Source organism: Polyergus mexicanus, unplaced genomic scaffold (assembly GCF_030449975.1).
Source record: "Polyergus mexicanus isolate NDT 795.1 unplaced genomic scaffold, iyPolMexi1.0 SCAF_4, whole genome shotgun sequence".
Taxonomy (NCBI): domain Eukaryota; kingdom Metazoa; phylum Arthropoda; class Insecta; order Hymenoptera; family Formicidae; genus Polyergus; species Polyergus mexicanus.
In genome coordinates this window covers 4,908,670-4,936,165 of record NW_027223324.1, presented here as the reverse complement: position 1 = coordinate 4,936,165, position 27,496 = coordinate 4,908,670, and the positions used below count along the sequence as shown (strand labels likewise).

The 27,496-nt window shown below is 31.5% G+C and overlaps 8 protein-coding genes across 11 annotated transcripts in view; 5 read left to right on the top strand and 3 right to left on the bottom strand.

Moving 5' to 3' along the window:
• Positions 1–246: 246 nt before the first annotated feature.
• Positions 247–1,654, top strand: LOC138932369 (proteasome subunit alpha type-6). The gene is made up of 5 exons (XM_070294125.1): positions 247–384; positions 542–636; positions 817–898; positions 968–1,397; positions 1,476–1,654. The coding sequence occupies exons 1-5, from the start codon at positions 309–311 to the stop codon at positions 1,531–1,533; spliced, it is 741 nt and encodes a 246-aa protein (XP_070150226.1). The 5' UTR covers positions 247–308; the 3' UTR covers positions 1,534–1,654.
• Positions 1,655–1,678: 24 nt separating this feature from the next.
• Smd2 (small ribonucleoprotein particle protein SmD2) lies at positions 1,679–3,814 on the bottom strand. Its single transcript, XM_070294126.1, has 4 exons — positions 3,731–3,814; positions 2,958–3,178; positions 2,439–2,694; positions 1,679–1,861 (listed from the first exon to the last, which is right to left on the bottom strand). Coding segments are annotated over exons 2-4 (363 nt in total). The 5' UTR covers positions 2,960–3,178; positions 3,731–3,814; the 3' UTR covers positions 1,679–1,756.
• Positions 3,722–6,262, top strand: Galt (Galactose-1-phosphate uridylyltransferase). Its single transcript, XM_070294123.1, is given in 8 exon segments — positions 3,722–3,933; positions 4,396–4,476; positions 4,561–4,730; positions 5,088–5,293; positions 5,369–5,597; positions 5,723–5,830; positions 5,832–5,940; positions 6,010–6,262. Coding segments are annotated over 8 exon segments (1,164 nt in total). The 5' UTR covers positions 3,722–3,920; the 3' UTR covers positions 6,258–6,262.
• Positions 6,263–6,370: 108 nt separating this feature from the next.
• Uba4 (Ubiquitin-like activating enzyme 4) lies at positions 6,371–9,496 on the bottom strand. Of its 2 annotated transcripts, none has more exons than XM_070294118.1 (6): positions 9,402–9,496; positions 8,102–9,026; positions 7,690–7,903; positions 7,303–7,604; positions 6,736–7,203; positions 6,371–6,632 (listed from the first exon to the last, which is right to left on the bottom strand). In XM_070294118.1, the coding sequence occupies exons 2-6, from the start codon at positions 8,298–8,300 to the stop codon at positions 6,481–6,483; spliced, it is 1,335 nt and encodes a 444-aa protein (XP_070150219.1). In that variant the 5' UTR covers positions 8,301–9,026; positions 9,402–9,496; the 3' UTR covers positions 6,371–6,480. The 2 variants fall into 2 exon arrangements, with proteins under 2 accessions (XP_070150219.1, XP_070150220.1); XM_070294119.1 differs by having other exon boundaries at positions 6,497–6,632; positions 6,878–7,203.
• On the top strand, positions 8,526–14,309 carry LOC138932366 (uncharacterized). 2 transcript variants are annotated; one of them, XM_070294121.1, is made up of 6 exons: positions 8,526–8,759; positions 9,743–9,774; positions 9,894–10,010; positions 10,220–10,406; positions 10,626–10,982; positions 11,311–14,309. In XM_070294121.1, exons 1-6 carry the CDS (start codon positions 8,670–8,672, stop codon positions 11,758–11,760), a joined length of 1,233 nt encoding a protein of 410 aa, XP_070150222.1. In that variant the 5' UTR covers positions 8,526–8,669; the 3' UTR covers positions 11,761–14,309. The 2 variants fall into 2 exon arrangements, with proteins under 2 accessions (XP_070150222.1, XP_070150223.1); XM_070294122.1 differs by lacking the exon at positions 9,743–9,774 and having other exon boundaries at positions 8,672–8,759.
• A 455-nt stretch (positions 14,310–14,764) lies between these two features.
• Positions 14,765–15,724, top strand: Lsm7 (U6 snRNA-associated Sm-like protein LSm7). 2 transcript variants are annotated; one of them, XM_070294450.1, is made up of 4 exons: positions 14,765–14,911; positions 15,005–15,016; positions 15,084–15,261; positions 15,392–15,724. In XM_070294450.1, the coding sequence occupies exons 1-4, from the start codon at positions 14,906–14,908 to the stop codon at positions 15,529–15,531; spliced, it is 336 nt and encodes a 111-aa protein (XP_070150551.1). In that variant the 5' UTR covers positions 14,765–14,905; the 3' UTR covers positions 15,532–15,724. The 2 variants fall into 2 exon arrangements, with proteins under 2 accessions (XP_070150551.1, XP_070150552.1); XM_070294451.1 differs by lacking the exon at positions 15,005–15,016 and having other exon boundaries at positions 15,392–15,723.
• Positions 15,600–22,188, bottom strand: Chld3 (Chitin and LDLR binding deacetylase 3). Its single transcript, XM_070294795.1, has 10 exons — positions 22,140–22,188; positions 20,134–20,268; positions 19,461–19,565; positions 18,873–19,016; positions 18,321–18,503; positions 17,862–18,000; positions 17,629–17,750; positions 17,169–17,398; positions 16,421–16,591; positions 15,600–16,124 (listed from the first exon to the last, which is right to left on the bottom strand). The coding sequence occupies exons 1-10, from the start codon at positions 22,186–22,188 to the stop codon at positions 15,846–15,848; spliced, it is 1,557 nt and encodes a 518-aa protein (XP_070150896.1). The 3' UTR covers positions 15,600–15,845.
• Positions 22,189–26,839: 4,651 nt separating this feature from the next.
• Positions 26,840–27,496, top strand: part of Scp1 (Sarcoplasmic calcium-binding protein 1) — a 3,653-nt gene continuing 2,996 nt past the window's right edge. Inside the window, 1 exon segment of the mRNA XM_070294191.1 lies at positions 26,840–27,129. Coding sequence (XP_070150292.1) covers positions 27,074–27,129 — 56 coding nt within the window. The 5' untranslated portion in view covers positions 26,840–27,073.

Below are 27,496 nucleotides of genomic sequence, written 5' to 3'. Positions count from 1 at the left end.
ACTTATTACTCCAACGAATCGTACATCGGACGCAAAAGACTGACCAATGTGTCTCCGAGAGGCGGATGTTCCCACTCCGTTGGCTTAAGGCGATCTTCCATTTATCATATGTATGAGTTGGTCAAATATATCGATTGGCTATTGGATAGAGAATTTCCAGACAAATGGTTTGTAAAGTTCTCCGCGATAGTTGCCCATCTGAGATACAGAGGTGCATTTAAAATGAACAAACTTGGCTCGCTTACATGATTTGACGTTTTCGCATCAAGTCGCGGTCGGGATAATCGTCGATTTCTGTATCAGCGAACATGGCGCGCGGCAGCAGTGCTGGATTTGACAGGCACATAACGATCTTTTCGCCGGAAGGTCGGCTTTACCAAGTAGGTAAGAATCAGAGAAATACATTATAAAAAATGCCTTATCATATTTATTATCGATATCGTGTAGAGCTGTTTGTTTCATATTTTTGTGTACGCCAATGATTTGGCGTGATCTGCATTTTCGCATTCATAAACGTTCTTCTTCCTTAAAATTTTCGCAGAATACGCCTTCAAAGCCATCAATCAAGGTGGCCTGACGTCCGTGGCTGTCAAAGGAGTCGACTCTGCCGTATTTGCGACACAGAAGAAAGTGCCTGTAAGATAACCTCCAAGAGACTCCTTTTTGCCTAAAACTCCGTCAGAATCTCTTTACAGTTGACACTTTCCAATATCCTTCGGATATGCTTCATCAACTTGAAATTTCCTTAGCAACAACTATCTAAATTTAGAAATACACGTTTACGATAATATTTATTGTACCTCTTTCTTTGTGTAGGATAAGTTACTCGATGCCTCCAGCGTCACTCATGTATTCCAGCTGACCGAGAATATCGGTTGTGTTATGACGGGTATGATAGGTGAGTTTCAATGATTTATTATAGCTATATCTCAACTTTGTGTGACATTCTTTGATTCTTGTTCTACAGCTGACAGCAAGTCCCAAGTACAACGTGCTCGATACGAAGCAGCTCATTTTAAATACAAGTATGGCTATGAGATACCTGTGGATGTCTTGTGTCAACGTGTTGCTGACATCAGTCAAGTATACACACAGAATGCGGAGATGCGACCCCTTGGATGTTCCATGATGCTCATAGCATTTGACAAGGAAAAGGGTCCGTGCATCTACAAAGCTGATCCGGCTGGTTATTTCTGCGGTTACAGAGCTATCTCTGTGGGGGCGAAACAAACTGAAGCTAATTCTTATCTCGAGAAGAAACTGAAGAAGAAACAGAATTATGATTATGATGAGACTATACAACTAGCTATTACTTGTTTATCTACTGTTTTATCTGTAGATTTTAAGCCAACTGAAATTGAAGTGGGAATTGTATCAAAGGATAATCCCAAATTCCGGTAATTAACACATAATTTTGATTTTTAAGTATTTCATATATTCTTACTGTGTCATAATTAATAAACTTTTTGTTACAGTGTTTTAAATGAGCAAGAAATCGATAAACATTTAACTGCAATTGCTGAAAAGGATTGATAATCTTGTATACAATTCGTAAGAAATAAAACAGTGTCCTGCTTATCACATATTTTTTTCTACTTAACGTTTAATAAATTACGAATGAGATATATTAAGGATTTATGCAAAAAAATGTGTCAAGTGCACTAGTAAATATAACCTGTTCACGTTTGTATCAATTTTTATTTTATTTATTACAGAATTAATCTTAGTTTATAATATTAAAATTGTCCTTAATGTATTACTTTCCCGCTGCAGTTGCCAATGGATTTCTTAGAACTAAGATGACAGAATCTCCACGTAGAAACATTTTTGGGATAAATCTGTCTTTGTTTACTGGTTTTGCCTGTTTATGGATATTTTCATTATTAATATTACTCTAAGCAAGCAAACAATGCAAGTGATATCACTGGTACCAGATATTAGTATCATTATTTAATATTTAAATGCAAAAAATCACTACATTATATCTAACAAGAAATAATCTCTATTTCTATATAACATTAAAAAATGTTAATCTTTTATTAAAAAAAAAAAAGTTTATATCTATTTCGCAGTCAATTTTTTGGTTTAAACATTTCATTTTTAATTTATTAAATAAGATCTTTCTAATAGATCTGACTATTTCTAATATGCTAAAAATGTCAACATTTCAATTTAATTGTATTGCTTTCTTTTTTTAATTCAAAAACTCATTTATAACATTAAATATCAAGCTGATAAAAAATTTTCAATTAAAAGTATAACCATATATATATATATATATATATATATATATATATATATAATTATTAATTATCCAATATACTGTTAATTATTAAATAAATAAATTTCTATAAAAGTATTGGATTTTGCTCGCTAATAAAGTTAGTTTTATGAAATTTTAATTTTTCCACAAATGCATTTGTAATGATTAAACGTACCTTTTTTTTGCCTTTTCCTGTACGTGGAAGTTCCGTCCACATTTCTTTTACATTTTCCAAAACCATATTACAATGTCTATCAAATGCCTTGACTCGTCCCAACAGCTTCTTATTATTTCTGCAGTTTATCAATACTTGAGTATTATTCTTGACAGATTGTGTTAAAACAGAGAGAGGTCCGGTGTTAAATTCCTCTTCCTCTCTCTTTGCCAGTTCCTCTGGCGTCATTTCCGATTTTGGCTTGGTTAGAGAAGACCTGTTATAAAGAACAATTATATTGTTCAATCAATAATAATAATATTGAAAAGTGCTTTTTGTCTAAATATAATTAAATTATATATATAAATAAACACTAAATTCATAAAAATAAATTGGAAAAAAGGCAAATACACACTAAATTCATATTTATATGTATACAAACGTGCACAGTGATCAAGGTTATATTCGATGCCATAATGCCAAAGAATGAATTAAAATTTAAATCGTATTGTAAAATAGATATAAAAAATAGACACTTACATTTTGTATAAATTATTACGCGAATTATAATACTCTTTCCTTCTATGTTTTCCTTGTTGGATTTCCGTTCACAAATTATTATCGGTCTCTGTTTGGTCAACTACTGCGTTTTTTCGAAAATGGTACACAGATTCAGATACACCTTGTTTTTTTACGGTACCGCCATCTACATTCACTATCCACTTTAGAAATTACGTAGCCAGGACCACCATTTTTCGACACTGTTGGTAAAATCATTATTTAGAATTAGAGCATCAAAATACAATATATCAGATTTTTTCTGTTTACTTTATTATGAAAATTTAATATAATCTTATGTTATTGCAATTAAACCATTAAATGATGTGTTTATGGATCAATCAATTACAATTATCACGTTCGCTTATTGTACTAATTGCAATATAATAAATATATATGTATAATATGAATAAAATAATGATGTAATATTGAATTTGTTAATAAAAAAATAATATGAATTATTTTACACATAAATTAAGTACAGATAATTATGCAGAATATAAATATTATATTGATTATGTTTTACAAGCGAGGGATATATATTTATTTTTTATTCGATCAATATATATCGATAAATTTATTAATTTCAAGAAATGTAACTTTTAAAACAAATCATTATTCTACAATTTTGATTACTATCCATGTTTTTATACGCACGAAAATATACAGTGTAATAATAATAAATAATCGTTTCTCCTCGCTCGAAACATCATCTATATCATATTTGTGTGTATATGGTAGAAATACAAACTTACATAATTTGAATCAAACTTTATTTTTTTATCAATTGGTTAGATCTCGTATTCTCGTTATCTGCACGAAGATGCAACTCAGCGAACTCACATAATAAGCGCGATGAAGGAACGAAGTGGACACACGTTTATCAATCACTGAACTTGTGCAGCACATTATCAAAATAATAGTTTTTAAGACTTTCGTGCATAAATGTCGGCCAAAGGTAAACGTGATAATTATACTATAAATGTTTAATATTACTATTATATATTTTTCAATGCACATTCTATTAAATGCATAATGTGAGATACATATCGTACAGAAAGGATAAATTTGATTCAAATTATTCTGTATATATTTGCTGTAAAGAAAAAAGGCATAAATATAGTTTATATTGATAAGCAACCAATTTTAACGCGAAATTGTAAATATAACAATATTTTATTATATTATCTCTTATATAATCTAAGATTATATTATGATATTATAAAAAGCACAGAGAATGGATTATGTAATCAGAAATCAAAATGATAAGAACATTCTATATAGTTTGTCATATAATTTTGCACTTTCAATTGACATATATAAATTTGTTATATTTCTTTTGCAAGTTTATTTCGTATGATAAAATGTTAGAATAATATTTTGAAAGAATATATTATTTAAATTCATGAATTTATAATAGGTGACGAGTCATTGGACAAATCCAAACATGGAACAGAAAACATATATCCAGAAGATACATCATCAGCATTTAATCCAACTGGTTAGATATATATATAGCAGCATTTTTTAATTTTTATAGGGGTTTATTAAGGTTTAATACTTTAACCACTTAATCACTTTGCAGAACATCAGCATATTCGATATAATCCATTAAGGGGTGAATGGGTACTTGTATCTCCACATCGTATGAAGCGACCTTGGGGAGGACAGATAGAACCTAGTATAGATGAAGATCTTCCAGATTATGATCCAAAAAATCCACTTTGCCCAGGAAATATCAGAGCTAGTGGAAAAGTTAGTTAATTGGTTTATTTGTACAAGTAATATACTTTTTTGCTGTTTTATATGATTTCTGTAAATGAAATACCATGATTTTTTTTTTACTCTAACTTTGATAGAAGAATATTTATATTTCAATATCATGCTATTATCTCTATTTCTATTTATATCAATCTATTATTCGTTTTCGATCTTTATGGTACAGAACAAAAAGTATGATCTCAAATTTAATAATTTAATATAATAGTGAAAAACTTATCAGATAATTTCGTGATAAAATTCTTTATCCTTTATAATTTGTGTTCTGTATAAATTAATAGTTTCCTTTCTATTAATATTAGATAATTTAAGATGCTCTCTTATATGTTGTAGATAACTCCAATGTATCAAAATACATTTTCGTTTGTGAATGATTTTCCTGCTTTACTGGAATCAGTACCAGATCCACCAAAAATGGAGGATGAATTGTTCCAAATGGGATCTGCAAAAGGTACCTGTAAAGTGATGTGCTTTCATCCAAAATCGAATGTAACAATAGCTTTGATGAAGATTCATGAGATCAAGGAAGTGGTCAAACGGTGTGAGTAATGTTCAGTAAGTATGCACTAGAATATTCATCACTTTCGAGAAATAGACATTGTAGAATGTAATAGGTGGATCGTTGAGATGCTCGAGTTGGGTGAGAAATGGACTTGGGTTCAGGTGTTTGAAAATAGAGGCGCTCTGATGGGCTGTAGCAATGCACATCCTCATTGTCAGATATGGGCCAGTTCCTTCTTACCAAACGAAGCTAGAATAAAAGACAAATATCTCAGCGATTATTACGAGCGTAACAAGAAACCTCTTCTCATTGATTACATGCAGAAGGAGGTCCTAAAAAAGGTGTTAGAGTTATTATAAATAATGTATATATTTCATAATGGCATAAAAGATCTAATATTAACAATTTATGCATTCAGCATTATTTTATATACTTTTTTTTATATTATCTGAATTATTATTTGCAGAATCGCATTGTAATCGAGAATCGTGATTGGATAGTCGTAGTACCGTTTTGGGCAGTTTGGCCATATGAAACTATGGTGTTAAAGCAGTGGTATCAACGCAGAGTACTAAGACTTGTCAGATAGTCAACAAGAATCTCTATCTGTCATCATGAAGAGATTATGTACTAAATATGATAATCTCTTCCAATGCTCTTTTCCATACTCGATGGGATGGCATGGTAAATAATTATTATTGCATATTATTTTAATTATTTATATGTTATTGATTTATCGATTTGCAATTAAAGGCGCTCCAACGGGTCCATATCTCAATCACGATTATCCATATTGGACCTTTCATGGGATATATCTACCACCTCTGTTACGATCTGCTACAATAAAGAAACACATGGTCGGCTATGAACTCTTAGCTCAAGCACAAAGGGATTTAACGCCGGAACAAGCAGCAGAAAAATTAAGGAGCCTACCAGATTCTCACTATAAACGTCCAGAAACTAGTCTAACTCTTGAAGAAATAGAAACATACTCGAATTAAATATATAATATATATATATATATATATATATATATATATATATATATATATATATATATATACATAAGATATATATCGCTGATAACATATAAGTAAAAAACTGGGTACAAATATAATATAAATAACTGTATTATCTCGATCAAGATATATTATTGAATAAAAAAATATATCTTTCATACAAACATTATGTACTTTCGTCATTTTTTTTTTTTTTTTTACAGATTTAATACTTAGGAAGCTTTGGATCAATTTTATTGCTCCAAGCATGAATACCTCCAATTATGTCCCTTATTCGTAAAGTATCATCTGTAAATAACTCTTTCAGATATTGCACAGCCTTTTGTGAATCATTGCCGCGTCTACATAGAATATACACTGAAAGAGTAAACAAAGTTAATTCTCAATCATAATAAAGATAATCTAACTTTCAATAGAAAAAAAAAAAAAAAAAACTATTATAAATATTACTAAAACTTACTATCTACTGGACAATGTTCTTTTTGAGCTTTTTCTATATTATTCCTTATTAGATTTAAATTATAATCCTTGCTAAGTTGTGTAAAAGGAATGTTAATAGAATCTTGTAAACTACAAATTTCATATTCTTCAGGTGAACGTACATCGATTAGTATATGAGATTTTGAATTGACTTTTGCGATGTCATTATATTCTTCAGTCGATATTCTCTCTTCTTTTCTCAATAAATTTAAATTAGGATCCTTGTCATTTGCTTTTGCACCACAAAATTCTTCATAGTCTATTAATTCATGTATAACAGGATGTTGTCCGCAAATTACGCAATCCGCATTCTTTGGACGCAAGCGTACATTGTGGAATTTTGTTTCCGTACCATCAAATAACAAAAGTCGCCCAGAAATTATATCGGGCATATTAAGTATTATTTTTAATGTTTCCAACGCTTGCAATACACCAATTGCACCAACAGCTATTATCCAATAATAAAAAATACAGAAAGAAAAAGAAAAGATGAAATCAAAATCTAATTAATAAAATATATAAAAAATTGCTATTACAAGAGCTTCACCTGCACCAAGGACACCTCCATCTCCACAGTTTGTTACAGTTTCCGGTGGTGGTGCTTCAGGAAATACGCATCTATAGCATGGGCCATTGTTGTAATTAAATACTGACAAGTGGCCTTCAAATCTCAGTGCTGATCCAGAAACTAATGGTTTCCTGCTCAATACACATGCGTCATTCAACAAATAACGAGTTGCTACATTATCTGTACCATCTATCACAATGTCATAATTCTTTATGACATTCAAAGCATTTTTACTAGTCAGCTGGATACAATATGGAGTGACTTTTACATAACTATTTAATCTGAGAAAATAAAGAAAATAAAATATAAATAGAGATAAATCTCTTTCCAATTAATACACAATTTTAACTCTTAATATCATCATACCGATTAATGCTTTCTGTTGCTGCAACTACTTTAGCAGTACCAACGTCTGTTTCCGTATACAATAATTGCCTATGAAGATTATTTATCTCGACATTATCATAGTCAACTATGCCAATGTGGCCAACACCGGCACAAGCTAAATACAATGCAGCTGGACAACCGAGACCGCCAGCTCCTACAATAAGTACAGAGCTATCTTTTATCTTCTTTTGACCTGAAAATTATAATAAAAGATTATATATGTCACTTTTTTCATATTAAATAATCCTTTATATATATATATATATATATATATATATATATATATATGTATATATGTATGAATTATAAGATTTGGTATTATAGTGTACAAAAGTATTTGGATTATGAAACTTTTTTTTATGCATGCTACATGGAAAATCTTACAGTGTACCTTGCACGCCAATTTCTGTCAAGAATAACTGTCGACTGTATCTGCAAATTTCATCATTGTTCAAGCCATATTCCTGCGTGACTTGTTTCTCGCGTCGCAAACGTGCCAGTTTAACCTCTTTCGCATGCAATAACGCTCGCAAATCTGCGATTTCTGCTACCAGCTCATCTTCAGACGTATCTATTGACATTTTGTCCATACAATCGGTACCGAAATCAAACACCTTTAATTTTCAAGTCAATTTTCTTGAATTAATTCCAATAAAAATTAAAAAAAAAAAAAAATTTGATTATCATCAAACATAACAATTTTGGAAAAGTATTGGAATACTAGCTCCGTGCACGTAATAAAGCAATTACGTCACGCGTCTGCGCCGGACTGACGGCAATCGCTTTGCCACGCGATGCGCATGGATGCAGAAGGCAGGGGTTCCTGAGCACGCGGCGAGTGCCGTCGAGTGCTAGACGTGCGTGCGATATCGTACACGCACGGGAGGAGGTGGTGGTGCACGCTTAGCTGCTATAAACGACGTGAACACACGTGCACACGACAGTCCCGTGGTAGAATTATGGTGGAAACCGCTGCGAGGAGTAGCGTATTCGGTGCACCGCTCGTGACAGCCACGCTGACGTTGACACTGTTGTCGCTCGTCGATCAAGTAAGAACGGCGCACAAGAGCGCATCCGATCCGATCGCGTTCGCGTTGCCTCCTGTCCTCTAGGATAACAATGTAATCTCGCGCGAAGGGAATAAGAGAAGGTGACACCATGCGTTTCGCATCCTCGTTCGTACAGCCCCTATTCGCGTTCGGCTCCTCGCGCTCTCGATCAATACAAGTCCGTATGTCGCCGTGTTTGCAATTCATGCGTAAGTTTTTTCCATGCTCCTTTTAGCCCGTTAACGGCCAACGCATTTCACACTTCTTCTGCGAAACAAGATTTCATATTCAAACAGAATTGATCTTAGTTGATAAATTTTGCAATGAAATTTTATTAATAAATTAATCGTCTTTCAAACTCCTATGTGTCTAATTTTCACGAATATATGGGAGCAATTTTTTTTTCTCGAAAACTTGGTAAATCGAAGGAGTTTGCGAAGACAAATTATTTATTCTACGTTTTTTTTTATCTAATTAATTTTACCTAACAGCCAATAATCATCCAAAGATAGAACGCAATCTTTTTAAGTCAAAATCAATAGAGATTATTTAATAATCCTAGAAATCAATTGTAATATATATATATATATATATATGTGTGTGTGTGTATAATTAAAATGCTTCATATTGCATAACACTGACCTTTAATGGGTTAACTATCCATCGCGAACAGTCGTCCATCGTTTCGCGATTCTTCGTCAATTCATGGAGGATGTCGCATTCGCCGTTTTTGTTTAAACGGCATTTTACCTCATTAATTATCTGAAATGAAAAATGCAGTTTATCATTAGTAGAGAGATTTTTATTCAATTTTTTTTTTAATAATTTTCAATAAAAAAGATTAACAATCTCTCCTCAGTTCAATTATCAATTAATATAGTTATTATAAATAATTACGTTTGCTGTCTATTATAAAAAAAATATTATAGTATGAGAAATATATAATTGTACAACTATATTTTATTTTTTGTTTACCTTTTAAGGTGTCTTCTAGGCTGTGCAATGGAGGGCACGTGTAAGTTCTTTATTTTACAAGTAAATAGTAAAAGTAATGAACTACATGTAACGAGACTGTATAGACGAGATATGCAAAATGAAACGTAGATAGAAAAATGCGAATTTGTTATTTTTCAGCTGCTCTCCTCCGAAAGAGTGCTGTACTCATGGCTGTTGTTATAGTGTCTTTACACCGGTACATCCTCACGTTTCAGAGATGTTCAATTTCTTGATTTGGACTTATTGGTACCTGTGGTTGGTATATCCATTAATTTCTCATTGAACGTCGACGTAAAATGAAAAGGAAATCATTTTTTGTTCTTTTTATTTTTAAAATTAATCGATCACCTTTGCAGCATCGTTTTCTAACATGATTCCATTTTATGTATAATGGTTCTACGTGTGACGTTTGTTATTATTATATAAATGGAATATAATAATGAAATATTGTATTTTGTTTACAGGGCAGCAGTGCTCGCAGCCTTAGCCATAGCCGCAATATGCGGCTTCTGGCTATGGAAACGTCGTCGTGCGGCTCTGTCGGAAGATTCCATGTCTTCGGAAAGGACATCCTCAGGACCGTGGTATCCACCTCCTCATTACAGCCGATGTAGTTCCTTCGTCCAGGCGTTACCACCGCCGTATAATGAGGTAACTGCAAAAAATTTCAATTTAGAATACGCACATCTCTTGTCTTTCATTCGCTTTCTTTTTGTAAATTGCACGAAACAACAAAATTTTCTTTCTATATATATATATATAGAGATAAATTTATGTATTTTTATACTATGTTGCTTTGTCAAATAGACTAGTATATTAAATAATAATATAAATTATAAATCTACTTTCATTGTACAATTTTATGTTTAGGTGACCGCGAAACCAGACCTTTATCCATTGGTGATCGGTTACGACGACACCTCGGGCAAAGGAACTTCCGGTTTTGTGATGCGCTATTTCAGATCATTGTCTCATGCGAGCACATTGGATTCGTTGAGCTCGAGTTTTATGTGTAACGTGGTGAACGAAGCGAACACTATTATACCGCCGCCGTACTCCTGCAACAACAGCGTTGACGAATTATCAACGGCGGACTGCGAGAGAAGAGAGACCGGAGATGTTGGCTCGGTCGTCTCGCTAACAAATCACAGAACAACCTCTGACATATCAAGCCTAGCTGCTCAATCGCCTTGTTCTCCGCCAAGGGCGACCAGCCCGACAATAGAGGTACGCTCCTACACTGCAACAAATTAATTTAAAAATTAATTTAGAGATTACCAAATATATACATGAAATTATTACAAATTTTCTTACGACAATATTTTTGATAATAATATTGAATGGACACGTCTTATAATGAAAAAATATGTATAAAATATATTTCGTATATTCTTGCACAAAAGACATTTTAATGTTAATTGTTATTTTTTTTTTATAAAAGAAATACTTCAGAGATTCATAAAACACGATTAAATTCAAATGAAGTTTTCTTATTCAATGGAAACGTCTTTATACATTCTCACAACACGTTGTCCTTTGCATTACCGTTTTCCAGTTGCGGGAATTATTGGACAAGATACAACAACTTCCTCAGTTGTCTAACGGACACGCTACCGCCGTGCATTGCCAGCAAAATTGCCAGACCCCGATCTTATACGTAACCCACAGCGATGGTACTACGCAACAACGGCCTTTAAGTCCCAGCGATGTCGGCTCGTATAAAGTAAGGAGAACCCGTGGTAAGCTGTACATGCCGTTGGGATTGCCGAGTTCGCGGAGCAAAACCAAGCGATGGTTGTCGCGCTCCGCGCCAACGACACCCTCGGGAACGATACCAATGTCATTCTTGCCGGGGCAGAGCAGGAGGCCTTCGGAGACCGACAACAACCAACAGGCGGTTCCGCTACTTTATGAGCAAGACGAGAACGAGAACAATAACGCGGATCCGTCTTCGTCGGGCGTTCCTTTACTCGCTGAACAAGAGGAGAATCAACAGGCAACATGACACGTGATCTAAATTATTCGTGCCACTAACGATCGACATTGCTAGGATCTAACGCAAGGATTCCACACGTCGATATCCACACATACACAGACACACATACACATATGATCTAAATATTTTTTAATATGGCTCCTGTATTAAAACTCGTCATGTATACTTTATCATAGAGTTACGCACACACATTTCAGATACCTAGATACTCGCGCATGAAGATTGTTCTTTAAAAAATTTGAATTATATTTCTATTTTATTAATTTAATATCGTATAATTGAGATTATTTGTTTTTTAATCTTGTGCGCTTAATTTTGTATGCATAATATATATTTTGAAGACAAATACTATTCAGGCCTAATTGTAAGTCATGATGCACACAAATATGTGAACATAATATTATACAATTTGAATATATCGAATGTAATTTATGGGATAAAGCGTACATGACGCATACTAATGAAATACGATAAGATATTAATATAGATCTCCTCTATTCTAGAGATTCTCTATTCTCTCTATTTTGAAATAACTTCTTTAATCTTCTTTAAACCAGTTTCTAATTCTCTTTTTGTGCTATATTACACGTATTACACGTTTGTCGCACGACCATGTAATCATACATAGAGTAAGAAAGCGAAAGATAAATGCACAATGACGTTTTCGTTCTGTGTTATTAGAAAAGAATGGATATTGAAAAAAAATCCAGAATAGAGAAATAGTTCGGTATTTCTAGAGTAGACGAGATCTACAGTATTGTCACTAATGTGCCGCCTACTTTTTCAAACCAAAATCTTCAAAAATTTGCAGGTATTTTAGAGCCGTTTTTGGCGAAATGAGTTAAGGCCTTATCAGCAAGCGCAGTTTTAGAAGTCGAGATTCTGGAATTAAGATCATTTATAATCTTAGACATAAAAATAGAATATTGCGACGAACGAAAATTAGCTATTTGCTCTTCTGAAGGATATAAAAGAGATGAATCTTTAAGACTCCTTTTAACTTTGAGATCTCTAGCTTCATTTTCTTTCAATAAACATCTCGAATTTGCGATGATATTACGAGCGATATCACATTTTCTACGCGAAACAATGACATTGTTACGTATTCAATTATATCAGGACGGAAGGATAGAAGACTTATCGTTTTTCCGCGATTGTATTCATGACGCATAAATTAGCGAAACAATACAAGTCGATTTGTGTCGGAACAGTACAATGGCAGCCAAAAAAGAACGTCTCGCGCTCTACTTACGAAACTATACAAGTTAAACGAATAATAATTTTAATCTTTATCTCTAAGATATCAAATGAACGCATTCGATACATCGAAATTTATTCATGAATGGAATAGATTACGAAAGTTCCGGCAACCGTCTGGTTAATATAAGAACACGAAATTTTTATTATCGTATACTTATAGGTTTTATTGATATAATAATACGTAAAAAATTATCCATCCAAACAAATCGGATCAGAAGAGAAAAAGTTCGGACAATATCGCGTAATAGCGTAGAAATATTGTAAGCGATGGTTAAACATATGGGACACACATGAGCCAATGTACAATGCAGATTCCGTCAACAAATAATAAGCTCCGTTATAGAGACTACAAAGGCTAGACTAATAGACAAACACATAAATTTATAGCATATATATATATATATATATATATATATATGCTACAAATTTATGTACTTATTAATTTTAATTTAATTTATAAATATATATATATATATATATATATATATATATATATATATATATAAAGAGATTTATATTTAATTTTGAAGATTCATACGAGAAATAATATCGGAATGACAAAATATCACACGCAAACCCTAGTAGCAGTAAAAAAGATACTGGGCTGAAGTATAGTTTACGCGACATTTACAATTAATTGAATTTAGATTTCACATCATAGCATCATACGGAGAGATCTACGTGTATTATGTTATCGCGCGCAATTACTATTTCTGGATATTCTGAATCTTTAACATCTTATGATTTTTGTTTTTCGCAATCTGATATCTGTATGTCGAATGTTATTTACATATTCGTGCGAATATAAATATATTCAACATACGTACAATATATAAATAAATCTTTCCAAGGTTTTAATTAGTCGGAAAATTTGAGCTCTATTTATAGTTTCGTAAATATAGCGATTCGTCGCTTAATTATAATTGTTTATTTTATATTGTTTGTTTATTTATTAATTTTGTAAAGCGAGTTAAATAGCGATGTTACTTTCTTTTTGTCGCTGCTTGGCTTTTGTTAAGATATCATTATACGCCTTGTTTTATTCTAAGAGAAAAACATGATAACATTCGATACGTGCGCTCTGTAAACTATACTTATTCCCTAAGAAACATTCCGTACACATGCAAGACATTAATAATCGTATATAGAAGTTGTTGAAAAATATTCTTAATATAATATAATAATAGATTTTAATTCTAAGATATGTAAAAGTCGTCATATATATATATATATATATATACTTCAATCGTATTACATTGTTCACGTACACATCATGCCATTGACATGTATTTTTTTATAAAGCCAGATAAATAAAATCAAGCTTTTACTTGATGTGTTCTTTTTTCTATTCTCTCATTTTCGAATTTATATAGAACGGCAACAAAGATGTCAATAAGACGTCTTTCATAAAAAGTCTAAAAGGCTTTTTATTTTTATTTTCATTTGTTTGTCATTATTTTTAATGCTTTGTAGAAATAAAAACGTCTCATTTACATCGACTCTTATTCCTTTCACTCTTTCCAAGAAATTTATTCATAATTGAGTTGTTTAAAAAAACAAAGCATTACGAAATAAAAAAAGATTTAATTATTTACAAAATGGAATATATTTTGCAAAAATATTCGATATAATGATTGTTTAATACAAATAGTGTGAAATTTAAATTTATCTACGAAATTTAAATATCTCTATGAAGAGCATTTTTGTAATCTCGATTCAAAATTATCGATTCTAAAAACGCGGGAGAAATCGATACTTGACTTGTTGAATGATTCGATCAGATCGCAAACATAATTTTTAGAGTAATCTACGCGCGAGATTTTGCTTGAAATTGTTTTTGTTGATTCATAAAAAAAAGTCCACCATTCACGATTAAATCTTTTTTTTCGTTAAGATGTCTGTAAGTATATAAAATTATGCATACATACTTCTCACTTTTCCATAATCTAGGTTAAGGTTTACCCTCAAGTTAACCTCACCATTTTTCTTACAGGCACCAAAACAGGTAATGCATCATATGTATAGTAACTGAATTGATTAAGAAACTGAACATATCATTTGCATTTTTATAGCAGCAGAATGTCGAGCATAAAGAGAAGAAGAGAAAAGAGAGTATTCTCGATTTATCTAAGTACCTCGAGAAAAACATAAGGGTAAAATTTGCTGGAGGCAGAGAAGCTGAAGGTATACTCAAGGGTTACGATCCTTTACTCAACTTAGTACTCGACAATACAAAGGAGTATCTTAGAGGTATATCACTGATAATATAACAAACTTATAAATGCGATTATAGATATAACTTTGGTATATTCTTTAACTAATTTATATCTCAGTATCTTGCATGTCATCTGAAATATAAACAATTCTCTTAATTGTACAGATCCAGATGATCCATACAAATTAAATCAGGACACACGCATGTTGGGATTGGTAGTATGTAGAGGAACATCTGTAGTGCTTATTTGTCCCGTAGATGGTATGGAGTCTATTCAGAATCCATTCATACAACAGGAAGGATAAACATGAAACATTTGTCTTTAAATAACCAATATATGACGTTATATCTTGGAGAGAAAGAAAGTTATCTTAATATCTTAAACCATTTCCATTTTTCTAACGATGAAGGAAGTATAATTTATTTTGCATCATATTGAGAGTTGAAGAAGCTTACATATGTACCTAGGAAATAAATGCAATTTTCTTAAAAAAAAGATAGTCTTATATCTATGTTTACAATAAATAATACAATATTATATCTAAATAAGGTACTATGTGTGAACTCCTGATGATGTACAAGCAAGGAGAATAAGTCATACGTTGCTTTTACTGCATTTTCATTCGATTCCGAATTCATTTCTTAACCATGGATATTGCTGCGGACATTCGAAACATGTGTGTAAATACCTGTGTGATTTAAGCACTGTACTGGGTAATTTACAACTGTTTGGCAAGTCACAGGCGACTTCAAATGATTCAAAATGCTGTTTTGCGCATTGCCACGGTGCGAACTTTCCGATTTCATCCAGAGATGTTGGCTTGCGCATCCATTCCACAATCTGATGACTTGTGACAAAGAACACATCATCCAGCCGAAGTACATCATCGATAAATTTCTAATTACACGAGAAAATATTGATTAATTAAATAGAAATAATAAAAAGTTTGCCAAATTATACTGAGAGAGGAAAATTAGAAAAATTAGACAATTTTTATACATAACAGTTATAAAAATCTTGAATACACCAAATTATTTTTTAGTCTATAATAAGACAGAGACAGATACAATAAATAATTTTCTAAAATAAACGAATTAATGAGAAAAAGATAAACACGACAATAATCAACTTGAGATAAATGCATAATTGATTTTATTTATACAAAGGTAACTTTTTTTTGAAATTCTACTTACATTAAATACGTAAAAATATGTTGGATTTTTGAACCACGATGCATGAAAATGTAAACCAAAAGGTGCTCGATTTGTGAGATAATGTCGTTTAAAGTTTAACATAAGCATCTTATAAACCTCTTCGCCAGATAAATTGGAAGGGCAGGAATCCACAGTAGTACAAGTATATTTCTAAATAAAAACAGTACAATATTATTCCGTAATAAAAACAGCAATATTGTTTTTCAATAAAATGTATAAACAATTAAATATAACTGATATTTTTATGATAAAAAAAAAAGAAAAAAGAAAAACGAAGATTAAAATTGATATATACTTGATAAGTACTAAAATAAAATAAAAGATAAACTATGAAAAGTATCATAATTTTTAATCATCGAGTCTCTTCATATCTCAAAAGTCTTATATCTACATATTTATTTGATTTGAGTTTATACTTTTAACAATTCTATTCTAAACTCCTCCATATTCCGATATTAAAAATACGGAACTTTTCGGAGTGCTTTTTCATTTGGTGAAAATTGAAACGTTTGTTTTATTTTATTCACATATTCCGATAAATCATGATTATGACTCTAACGAAAAGATTTGTGCTTCTTATAAAAATGCATAAATTTTGAAATTGCGCGTAACAATATCTTACATTAAGTTACACAATCTCGGCATTTTATCTTTACTCGATATTTATATATTGTACTACAACAATCGAGAAACGTTCCAATCTGTCACGTGTATGGCATTTACTTACATTTGCCAAAAGTTGATTTAGAGGCAGCTCCCAGATATTCGGATAGGAACGAGTTGGGCAAAGTTGTCTCGCGTGGATGCACGGATGTGGTGGTTTATAATCGAGCGTGTACGGCCACAATGGTGGATCAGAGAACGGTGCGACGATTGAGGAATCATAAGCGAAGCCAAATTCGGACATCATTAGAAACTGACGATTCCATCCAACTTGCAGAAAAGGGGCCCTTATCCCTACCAACATTATTGCCCCATAATGAACACTCGTCATTTCATTTCAAGAAGGAACAATCGAAAGATACGCGGTATTTGTTTTAAATTAATATAATTGAATTGTAATTTAAATTTATATCTAAATATGCAATAAATATAAATGCATTATTTATTTGTGAGACTCCTTTTAATAATGATCGTTAAATTTAATTGTAAAATTACATAAAATGGATAGGAAAGGAAATTCTTACCTTTGATATCGCCGATACGAACCGCTGCATATTTCTTGATAATATTCGCTACTCCGACCATCTCATCGAACCAGTCTTCGATCGTCGCGTTCTTCGACCACCACTCCTCTGGTCCGCGATGCCTAAGTAATGATCCTCGATTTGTTTTGCGTATCGAATCAAACGGTTCTCTATGAGAGAGACTCATCTCTCAATTCCTTTTCTTTCTCAATATCTCGTTCAAAAATACTCACGTAACGGAATGTGCGGCTATTTCGTGGCCGATGTTCCACAAATACTGCACATCTCTGTAATTCGTGTATTGATGACTGATGTAGAAAGTACCTCTTATAGGACAGTTGTTGGGATTTTTCCTGTCATTCGTAAATATTTCTGCAAATAATTATTTTCTATTATTATTCTATATTCTTATTTTTTTCTTCAAACAAATCTCTATATTATTACAAAAATAAAAAATTATTAACATTAATATATATATATATATATATAAATAGTTTCTCAGAAACCTAATTAATGAGCTTTAAGAAATTTACAAAAAATGAGATTGATCAATTTGGTTTTTGAGAGGCTCAAATATGCTTATATTTATTTAGAGTTACAATATACTTATTAACATTTTTTTTAAAGAAAAAAGAAAGAAGAAACAATCAAGATAATAAAAGTGATTTTGTTGATGACTACTGGCTTCTTACTTGAATAGAGTTCAAAGTTTTCAGCATTCACAGCATCATTGAAAGTGATTGTTATCATTTGTGGAACAGCGAGTGCGGTCAGATTTCCTGGAATTCGGATCCCATCCTTGGAACACCAACAATTTGGTAGTCGACATTTCTGCATGTCACACGTCGATGCGGCATTTGTATCATGTTGCATATCTATAGCAGATCAATGATACTTACATTAATAATTGAATTGTGCATTATAAATATTATTACAATATTTTATATATTTTCGTGCCGTGAAATAGAAATAACCGCAACCAAATATACGAGCGTGAGAGCATCCTAAAGAGAGCGTTCCATAAAATAATATAAAACAATTTTAAATTTTCTTTCAATTATTTTTCACATATCAATACGTGAACATATTAAGCTTTATATATTTCGATATTCATATATTGTATATATTTATCGCGATAAAACTATGTACAATTTAAAAGACGAAGAACACTTTTCGCAGATTTACATGTACGATCGCGAAAATTTTGATGCGAAATATATTTGCGCATCATTTACATCTCTTACCGCACCATCCTTCGTCGGAACCATCAGGACAATCGACGCTTCCATCGCAGAAATACAGAGCCGGAAGGCACGTGCCATCTCCGCAAGCCAGACTTTTCTCATCGCACTCGCCATTCTTCAGCAACGGCTTCGCTGGTTGGACATCTACGAGAAGCTTTTAAAATTTCACATCACCATTCGTTATAATGATACTTCTTTAAGCCACATATATATCTACGAGAAGCTTTATGGATCTTTGTTCCCGAAAAAATCTAGTTATGCTTAAATTAAATAGATCAAGACAACAATTACAATTAATTACAATTAATTTTGTTTAAAATCAAAAATTAAAGTTAAAGCGTACTAACATTAACGATAATTGGAATCACTAATGACAAATTGGAACCACCAATAAGAGATTTAACGGTTAAATAAAAAAAAAAAAAAAAGAACCGAGATTAATTCATCGCCGCATTGTATGATTTTTCGAGTGAAAATACGTGTATAATATTCGATCGTTTTCTTACGCTCAGTAGAAATCGATGTAAGATTCGCCGGTGCCTCTATTCTGTTTATAATATGTATAAGTATATATAATATAAGTTATACCTGAAGTTATATCGCAATTCTCGACATTTGTCTTAAAATCGCAAATTTGCCTGGAGACGTCGAAAAGGAGTCCTTGCGAGCACTTGAATTCAAATACTTCATTATCTGAAATATGATGATTAAATGTATATAATTTTTTGAATTAATACCTGTATCATAATCTTTAGATTTTACATCAAAACAAATAATATGGTTATTTTTATATATTCTCATATAAATTAAAATTAAAATGAAACAATAATGTCTCTTATATGAATGTATAATACGAAGACGAGGGAAGGCAATTAAAAGCCAGTGCGATAATTTGTGCGCAAATATTATAATCTAATTATATTAATTATGTCAGAAATGAGTCGCAAACATAAGATTACAAAAAATTACAACGAACAAGGTATGTAAGACAATAATATGTAAATAAAAAAAAAGATAAAATAAAACTTTTAAAATATTCACTTTCAATAATCGATATTCTTTGTAAGATATAATTAATCGCGTAATATTCTAAACAATATATTATTAGTTGACACAAGCATATATATTCTATTATTTATATATTAATGTTATGTATATATTTATATTATTATTATTGACAGAAAAGAGTGATTAAAGTTCATGGATGGTGAACGTTTAAATGAATTTCAATATTTTTCTTTTTCGTATAATTTATAATTACCTAAACAAAGAAAATATTTGGCACATTCTGTAGGCGACCAGACGTTACGCGACAGTGTTTTAGGATTTCGATAGAACTTGTTGTTGTCTATGCAAAGGACTTCTCCAGATTTTCCTTTCTCCGCCGTAGTATTCGCTGAAAAAAAAAACATCGCGATACAGAGATATCAGTTGCCCGATACACATTTTCCACGCTTCTAAATATTTAAATATCAATATATAACAATTTCTATTATATACGTATAAATTAATTCGCGTATATTCGTATAAATTCTTGAACGATTTTCTCAGATTAAATTTTAAGATGCGCAATCATTTCTTTTATATTATTAACACTTAATTCAAAATATTCTTTTATATTAATATCTTTTTCTTTTCAAATAAAATAAAAAATATTAATTTTTCGTTATTTTTAGAAGAAAAAATTAAATATCAAATTTTTTAATTTAAAATAAAAAATGTATAATTAAAAATTAAGAAAGATGTGATATATAAAAGAGAGAGAGAGAGAGAGAGAGAGAGAGAGAGACATTTTATAAGATTTATAATAAAAAAATTGTATTTTAAAATGAATATAAAGAAAAATGATTTTCATATAAAATAAATATTATTGATTGAAACGATTTCGATATCTCGAAGTTATAAAATTATCTTTAAGCGCGCGATACTTTCACGTTCCGGTTCGGAAATGGATATCTGTAGCGTGCGACGTATATTCATTCGAAGAGAAATCTCGGTGCGATTAGCGCCGTCGTTTTCACCCGAATGCAAAAACGGAAGTGAAACCTCCGGCGCTCATCATGTCTCATTCACACACACAAAACGAATCTTCCAGAATCCATTTTTTTTTCTACCATGTCTGTGTATTTTATTTTATAAAATCGACAAAGGCGGAAGTCGATATAATTTTGTAAAAAGGAAACCACAATTTTTGGTGTTAAAAATAGAGAACAGGGGGATTTTTTTTTTTTTTTTTTTAACATAAGGAAGATATTTTTGAGTAAATGAATTTTTGTATGAATAAATATAATAATTTTTATTACAAAAATTATTACGTTGTGTCAAAAAACTGTCTCTCGTTGTAAAATTTTTCTACCGTACAAAAATTTATTTTATATCATTTATCCTGCTTGTCTTAAAACGAAATGGAAGGAGAGGATTTAATTTACTTGTATTATAAACTATATCTATTTTACAATCTTGTTTATTTAAAGACATACTTTGAATAAAAACATCTCTCGATTTAATTTACTTTTTATTAGACTCAAAATTGACTGATGCTGCAAAAACGCAATAATTACGTATTAAATTTATAATATATATTTTCTAATTATGTATTTTTAAACTATTGAGTTATCATATGGAATGAAAATAATTGAGGAGACCCATTTCGTCAATTATTAAATGATATAAGATGATGTATATATGGAAAATTAATGGGGGAAATAAAATATATGTTTTTTATACTGTTTATTTCTTATATAATTAAATATATTTATATTATATTAAATATAATTTTCCTGTATTCAGTTAATTGTGTGTGTTTTTTTTAAATATATACATAAATATGAAAAAATATTAAAAAAATTCTTTTAACTTTGGTCGCAAAAGATTCTTCTGGTATACATTTTTCTTTGTTTAAAAGGAATCTATTTTCAAAATTTAATCTAAATCGAAACATGATGTTTTCGGAAGTTTCGTCAAAAATTTATCGGAGCAGCACAAAGATGTTTTTATAAAAATGTATATATAGTATCCATAATTATTAGTTATATTTTTAATTCAATCTAACATGTGATTATAAATGTGGTCTATAGGAATAAAATGTGTAATTGCTTTTTATATAAATTTTCATATTTAATGTTACTTATTTATAAACAGAATCGTAAAAAACGCGCTAGAGAACGCCTTTCGAAATTTAATTCGCTCTTGAAAAAACGGAGATTCGCGCGACTTGGAATAAAAGAAGACGCACACTCGCGAGTACTTTGCTAATTGCAAACTCACCGGAAACGGCAAGCAATGCGATCAGCACGAAACGGATTCTCGATCTCATGTCGATCCTTCGCGCGCGCGGATCTTTTACGCGGGTTCCACGCGCGACAGCTCGCACTTTCAAACTGACGGCCCCTTAGGAAAGCAGGCCTTATATGACGAGTATGTTGCGTTTAATCGCACGGATCTCTACCAAGCCGTTTATTTTCACTCGTCTCCGGTGATTGCGATATCGGTACTTCGAATACCGCTTCATAGCACACTCTTTGGCCAATTTAGGATCGATTTTTCCTTTCGATAAGAAGGTCATCGTGCCGGTCATCGTACCGATCATTGTTTCTCGCGATTTATCATTCTTCGACATATCTTTATAATTAAGCTTCAAAATTGAAATCCTGTAGAAGTAAAGCTTAATTGAAATTAATTAAAAATTTGTCTGCAATTATTGAAGTACGGTATTGTTACATTTATTTGCACCGTCAAAATTTTTTTTAATGACAAAATGTTTTAATTTTAATCGCTAATTATGCTCAAAAATTATATTGATGCCTGGATATTTTGTCCTTGATCAAAGAAACATTTTTGCATTCATTGAATGATGTATCTATAAAACATCGATCAATTAGCTTCTTTTTCGTTTGAAATTATGATGATATTAGTATAACAATTATGTATCGATACAAACACAAATGATTATTCGATAATCAGTGATTATCGAAAATTGTAAAAATACGTATTGTTTGTTAAACGCAAACTGAATTTTTACTTGGTTATATAGCTTTATATCAGGTCTAACTTAATTCTTTTCTAATTGAGAATTAATAAATTATTAAAAAGAGATTCCTCTCACATACAAAGTCTATTGTCTTCTTAATTAATCAAATGAAGGAAATAAAATTTTGTCTATCACAGTCAAAATATCAATGTGATTTGATTGTCATAAAACATATGCGCACAAATTACCGCGCTCACTCTTGAGATTGCCTTTTATTTCCTTCGTATGATATATTCATAAGAGCCTTTATTAATTAATTTCTTATTGATTAATTTAGAGATGACAAATCCTTCACTGAAGACATATTTCCTTTGAATTCTTTAAACGAATTTCTCAGTCAATTTTAAGAAATTTTCTTTTTTTTACAAAATTGTAAAAATTATGCAGACTTTTCTAAATTTAAAATTATAAACGAGAAAGATAAAATTTTTTTGTCGACTAAGGTTTTAGAAGCTCAAATACATAATAAAAATTCTTAATAAATTTTTAGACATAGCAATTTTTATAATTTCAGACACAATTAGTTCTAAAGATAAATAATGTTGAAAACTAACATATATAATATATTTATCCCAGCAAAACGAGCTAAACATTATTTTTGGACGATTGTTAGCTCCTAGATCCGTAAAAATGTCAGGCAAAGACGTACAAACAACAATAGTTCTGATTTAAATGACGGATAGCGACCGAGATTGTAGTCTGTCGACTCTGTTCGACGCTCTCATATGAAGAGAAATTTTGTATAATTTTTCTTCGAGTTTCGAATGCAAAGAGTTTAAATTACGTCGACCATTTACTCGCGCTAATTTATTATCTCTTTGTGAGATGAATCCGCGCATCCATCATTCCCGCCGTCTACACAGTTGGAGACGAATCCGTACGATCTCGCAGCGATTATTATCGGCTGGGACATTCGCCAAATAACCGTAAGCTTGTGTATAATCGCAGGGAATCTATCACGGTGACGTTCGATTTGGTAGTTAATAATTTGCCTAATTTGCCGCGCGAGATAATCCCGATGTACCGTTATTTTTCGGAGACAGCACACCTTTCTAATGAATTATCTCGAAGTTCATCACGGCTAGTATGAATCTCTCTCTCTCTCTCTCTCTTTCTTTTTCTCTCATCAAAGAATTTCATAATTGTGACAAAATTGTAAAAATGTTTTCTTGAATAAAAAAAAAATCAATTTTTGCTTGACAAAAGTTTTATATTAGGCTAAATTTCTTAATTAATTATTGACCGTTGAGAGGTTTCGTAAAATTAAATTTTAGATAAAATAACATAGTTTTTATTCATTAATTTAGAGCAGACATATTTGGAGATAAAAATTTGAGGATAGCAATATCTTTTGAATTTTTTACATGATTCGCGAAAAAAAAATCGAACTTATCATAAATAATAATTTAAGATATTATATTATTGTCAATCTCGTACTAAAATATAAAACAACACGAATAAAATTTTAGTTCGAGTTTAGCTACTTACGTGGATATTTAATGTTGAGTAATAAAATATTATAGAGAATTAACATTAAATTAAATAATTTTACGAAAATCTAATTAAATTGTCAGTGAGGAAAAAAGAAATGACGAATTAATTACATAATAATAATTCACAAATGTCCTTTTTAACGCATAAATTCAAAACTATAAAATTTCTATTTATCCTTCTCTTTTCGTGTGTGTGTGTGTGTGTGTGTGCCGTATAATATAATCAAATGTCATAGAATAAAGAATGAGACAACACATTTTCATTGTAGATATCTGTTTTCTTGCCAAAGATCACTTTGCTTTTCTAGCTATTACGCGATCATGCCATCGATCATTCTTGAATGTTTCAGGAAACTAAAGCACGATCAGAATGTACACACACGTGTATGATATAAAATCCAAGCAACAATAAAATTTGAAAGGCATCCGAGAAGACATTCGAAAAGAACGATTATCGAATCTTCTTTGTAAATATACATGTATATTATACGTTAAAAAAAAAAAAAAAAAAAAAAAAAGGAATTGTTAAATCGAACATCGTCATTACCTGAATTTTCGTAATTTAAAATCCGTTTTGCAATTTTTCTATCCTTCCTTGCCACATCTGTTTTAGTTTCGGTAACAAATATAGAGTTTACGATCTACGTGATGCGTTCCCTGCTGCGGATCGAAGATGCTTTTGAAAATGTCATCGAAGTAGATAAATACTTATAATATATCGAGCTCATTTCCGCATCATCGGCAACAAGGAGCATGATCACGCGTATCCCGTGACGGTCCACCGAGGACAGAGATCATGTACGAAAATATACATTTACGCGGAGCAAGAAGATAAATCGAGGTAGCCGCGGGAGGCAGAGTCGTTGCTTTATAAACGTGACCTCCGTTCAAATTAGATAATGCTGCGAAGAGAAGAACGGCCGGCATATATGATGGGACATTTTCGCAAAAAAATTCTGAATTTGAATAAGGAAATTATATATCTTCGGGTGAAAAAAAAAATGCGCTTCTGAATAAGAAAAAGATTTGCGTAAAGGTATAATATGAATGTTCGATTACGCAAAGACTTTATCCTACACGTATATATTCACTCTTCATTTATAAAAAATTATAATAATATTAAATTCAATGCAATATACATATATATATATATATATATATATATATATATATATATATATATATATATATACACATAAATACATAAGTTTTTTTTTTTTTTTTATATAATTTCTTAAAAAATATAAAGGGACATGATGCTCGCGACGTCCACCTTTCTTATCATTTCCATGATAGATTCATACGATCTACAAGATCTCATACTCAAAAAACGATACAATTTTTTTTACATATTACTTTCTTTCATCTTTAAATAAAGATTTCACTAATTTGTCTTTCTCCCTTTGAAAATATTTTACCGTGTCTTGCCAGAGGCTGTGTCTCACGCAAAAATTATTTCCAAGCGACGAGAGAACGTACGCCTGACCTCCCCGAGTACACGTCACGCGTCGCACGGGGACACAACATAAGGAAAGTTCTCGGTCGAGAGTCTGATTTCAGCGGGACCTCTCAGTTAAATTCGGACTGCTCCGATCCGCTTTCAACGTAAGCCGGCTCAATTAGAATTTAGATCCGTTCCCGTCAACGGGAATTGGAAAGGCGGAAATGGGGATACCTCGACTCTAAATATCTCGCGTACCCGCGATTCCATACGAATGCGAGTAGATAATTGATAACTTCCTGTTTACTATGCGACTGGGACTTATTTCCAGAAGCCACCCCATTAATGTAATAAAATGCTCTCAATTCTTTTCGAATTTAGCAATAATCGTATTTTGCCGCGCGTTGGAAGAAATAAAATTAATAATAGTTAATTAATAATAGTTAAATAAATAATAGTAATAGCGGTGTAGTAATCAAATTTTTTCGTTGATAGCCTTCAGAAAATCTCCGAGACCACTTAAAGAGATAGATATAAACGATACATGATATACAGACAGAAAAAAATAATCAAAACTAAATTTTACGAATGTATAATGTGTAAAATGTCAGATATTAAAAATATATTAGAAGATCAATAGTGTAAATTATTGCAGTTTTTTTTTCTTTTTTTAAATAATCATACCGTTTTTGATTTTCAATCTTTAGAAAAGAGTTTCATAGAAAAATTGCGCTGTAAATAAAAGAATTATTAAAGAGTGCTATAAATCAAGAGTACCAAGTCGTGCTCGAGTAAAGAGAGCTTTCGTAAGGTAGAGACGAGATTGTGTAAAGGGATATAAAAGTTTCGCGTATACAAGATGGATAAGTTCGATGCGAGCGCGGACGCGCACGCGATGATGACATTTCCACAGCTGTATTGTCGCCACCTCCACTATATGAGTTTCTTCCCCGGTACCACACAGTCTTTGTATCCCTCGCTCAAAGGGAATAGCCTAAGTTTAGACCCAGCGACAATCCGGTCGAGTTCAGTGTAAAACCACCATCCTCTCGAATCACTTTCTTCACGCCGGACGTGCTTTTTCGCGTGGACGTCGCGTTTCGATCTGAGCAGAGGAGCTCGTCGCGATCCGGAAAACATTTTCATCTTTTCGATATTCCGTGTCTACGAATTATTCAAGAGGGGGAAAAAAAGAGGAAAAAAAAAAAACAAAAACAGGGAAAAATAATAAATCGCGATGGCATATAGCTGGGATAACCGCGTTAATTTCATAGTGAAGTTTTTATATGGTTAGTAGATGAAGATATCGCAAGAGTCGATATAGATTTACGACAGAGGAAAATAATTAGAAAAACAGTAATTGAAAGATAATATATTTACAAACTGCGTATATATTTACCGGAATCGCGATGTTATGCAAATATAAATCAAAAGGGTGTAAAATAAATTGACTTTTCTTTTGTGACGTAAAAGCAGATTGAAAAATTTATATTTACAACATTCACAATATATCGTTTCGTAGAATTTTTATTTATGAAACACGCGCGCACGATATTTTTTTGAAATTTATTACTTAAAAAAAAAACAATACTTTTTTCGCCTCAGTACTCTGCGTTGATACCACTGCATCTACTAGTACTCTGCGTTGATACCACTGCTT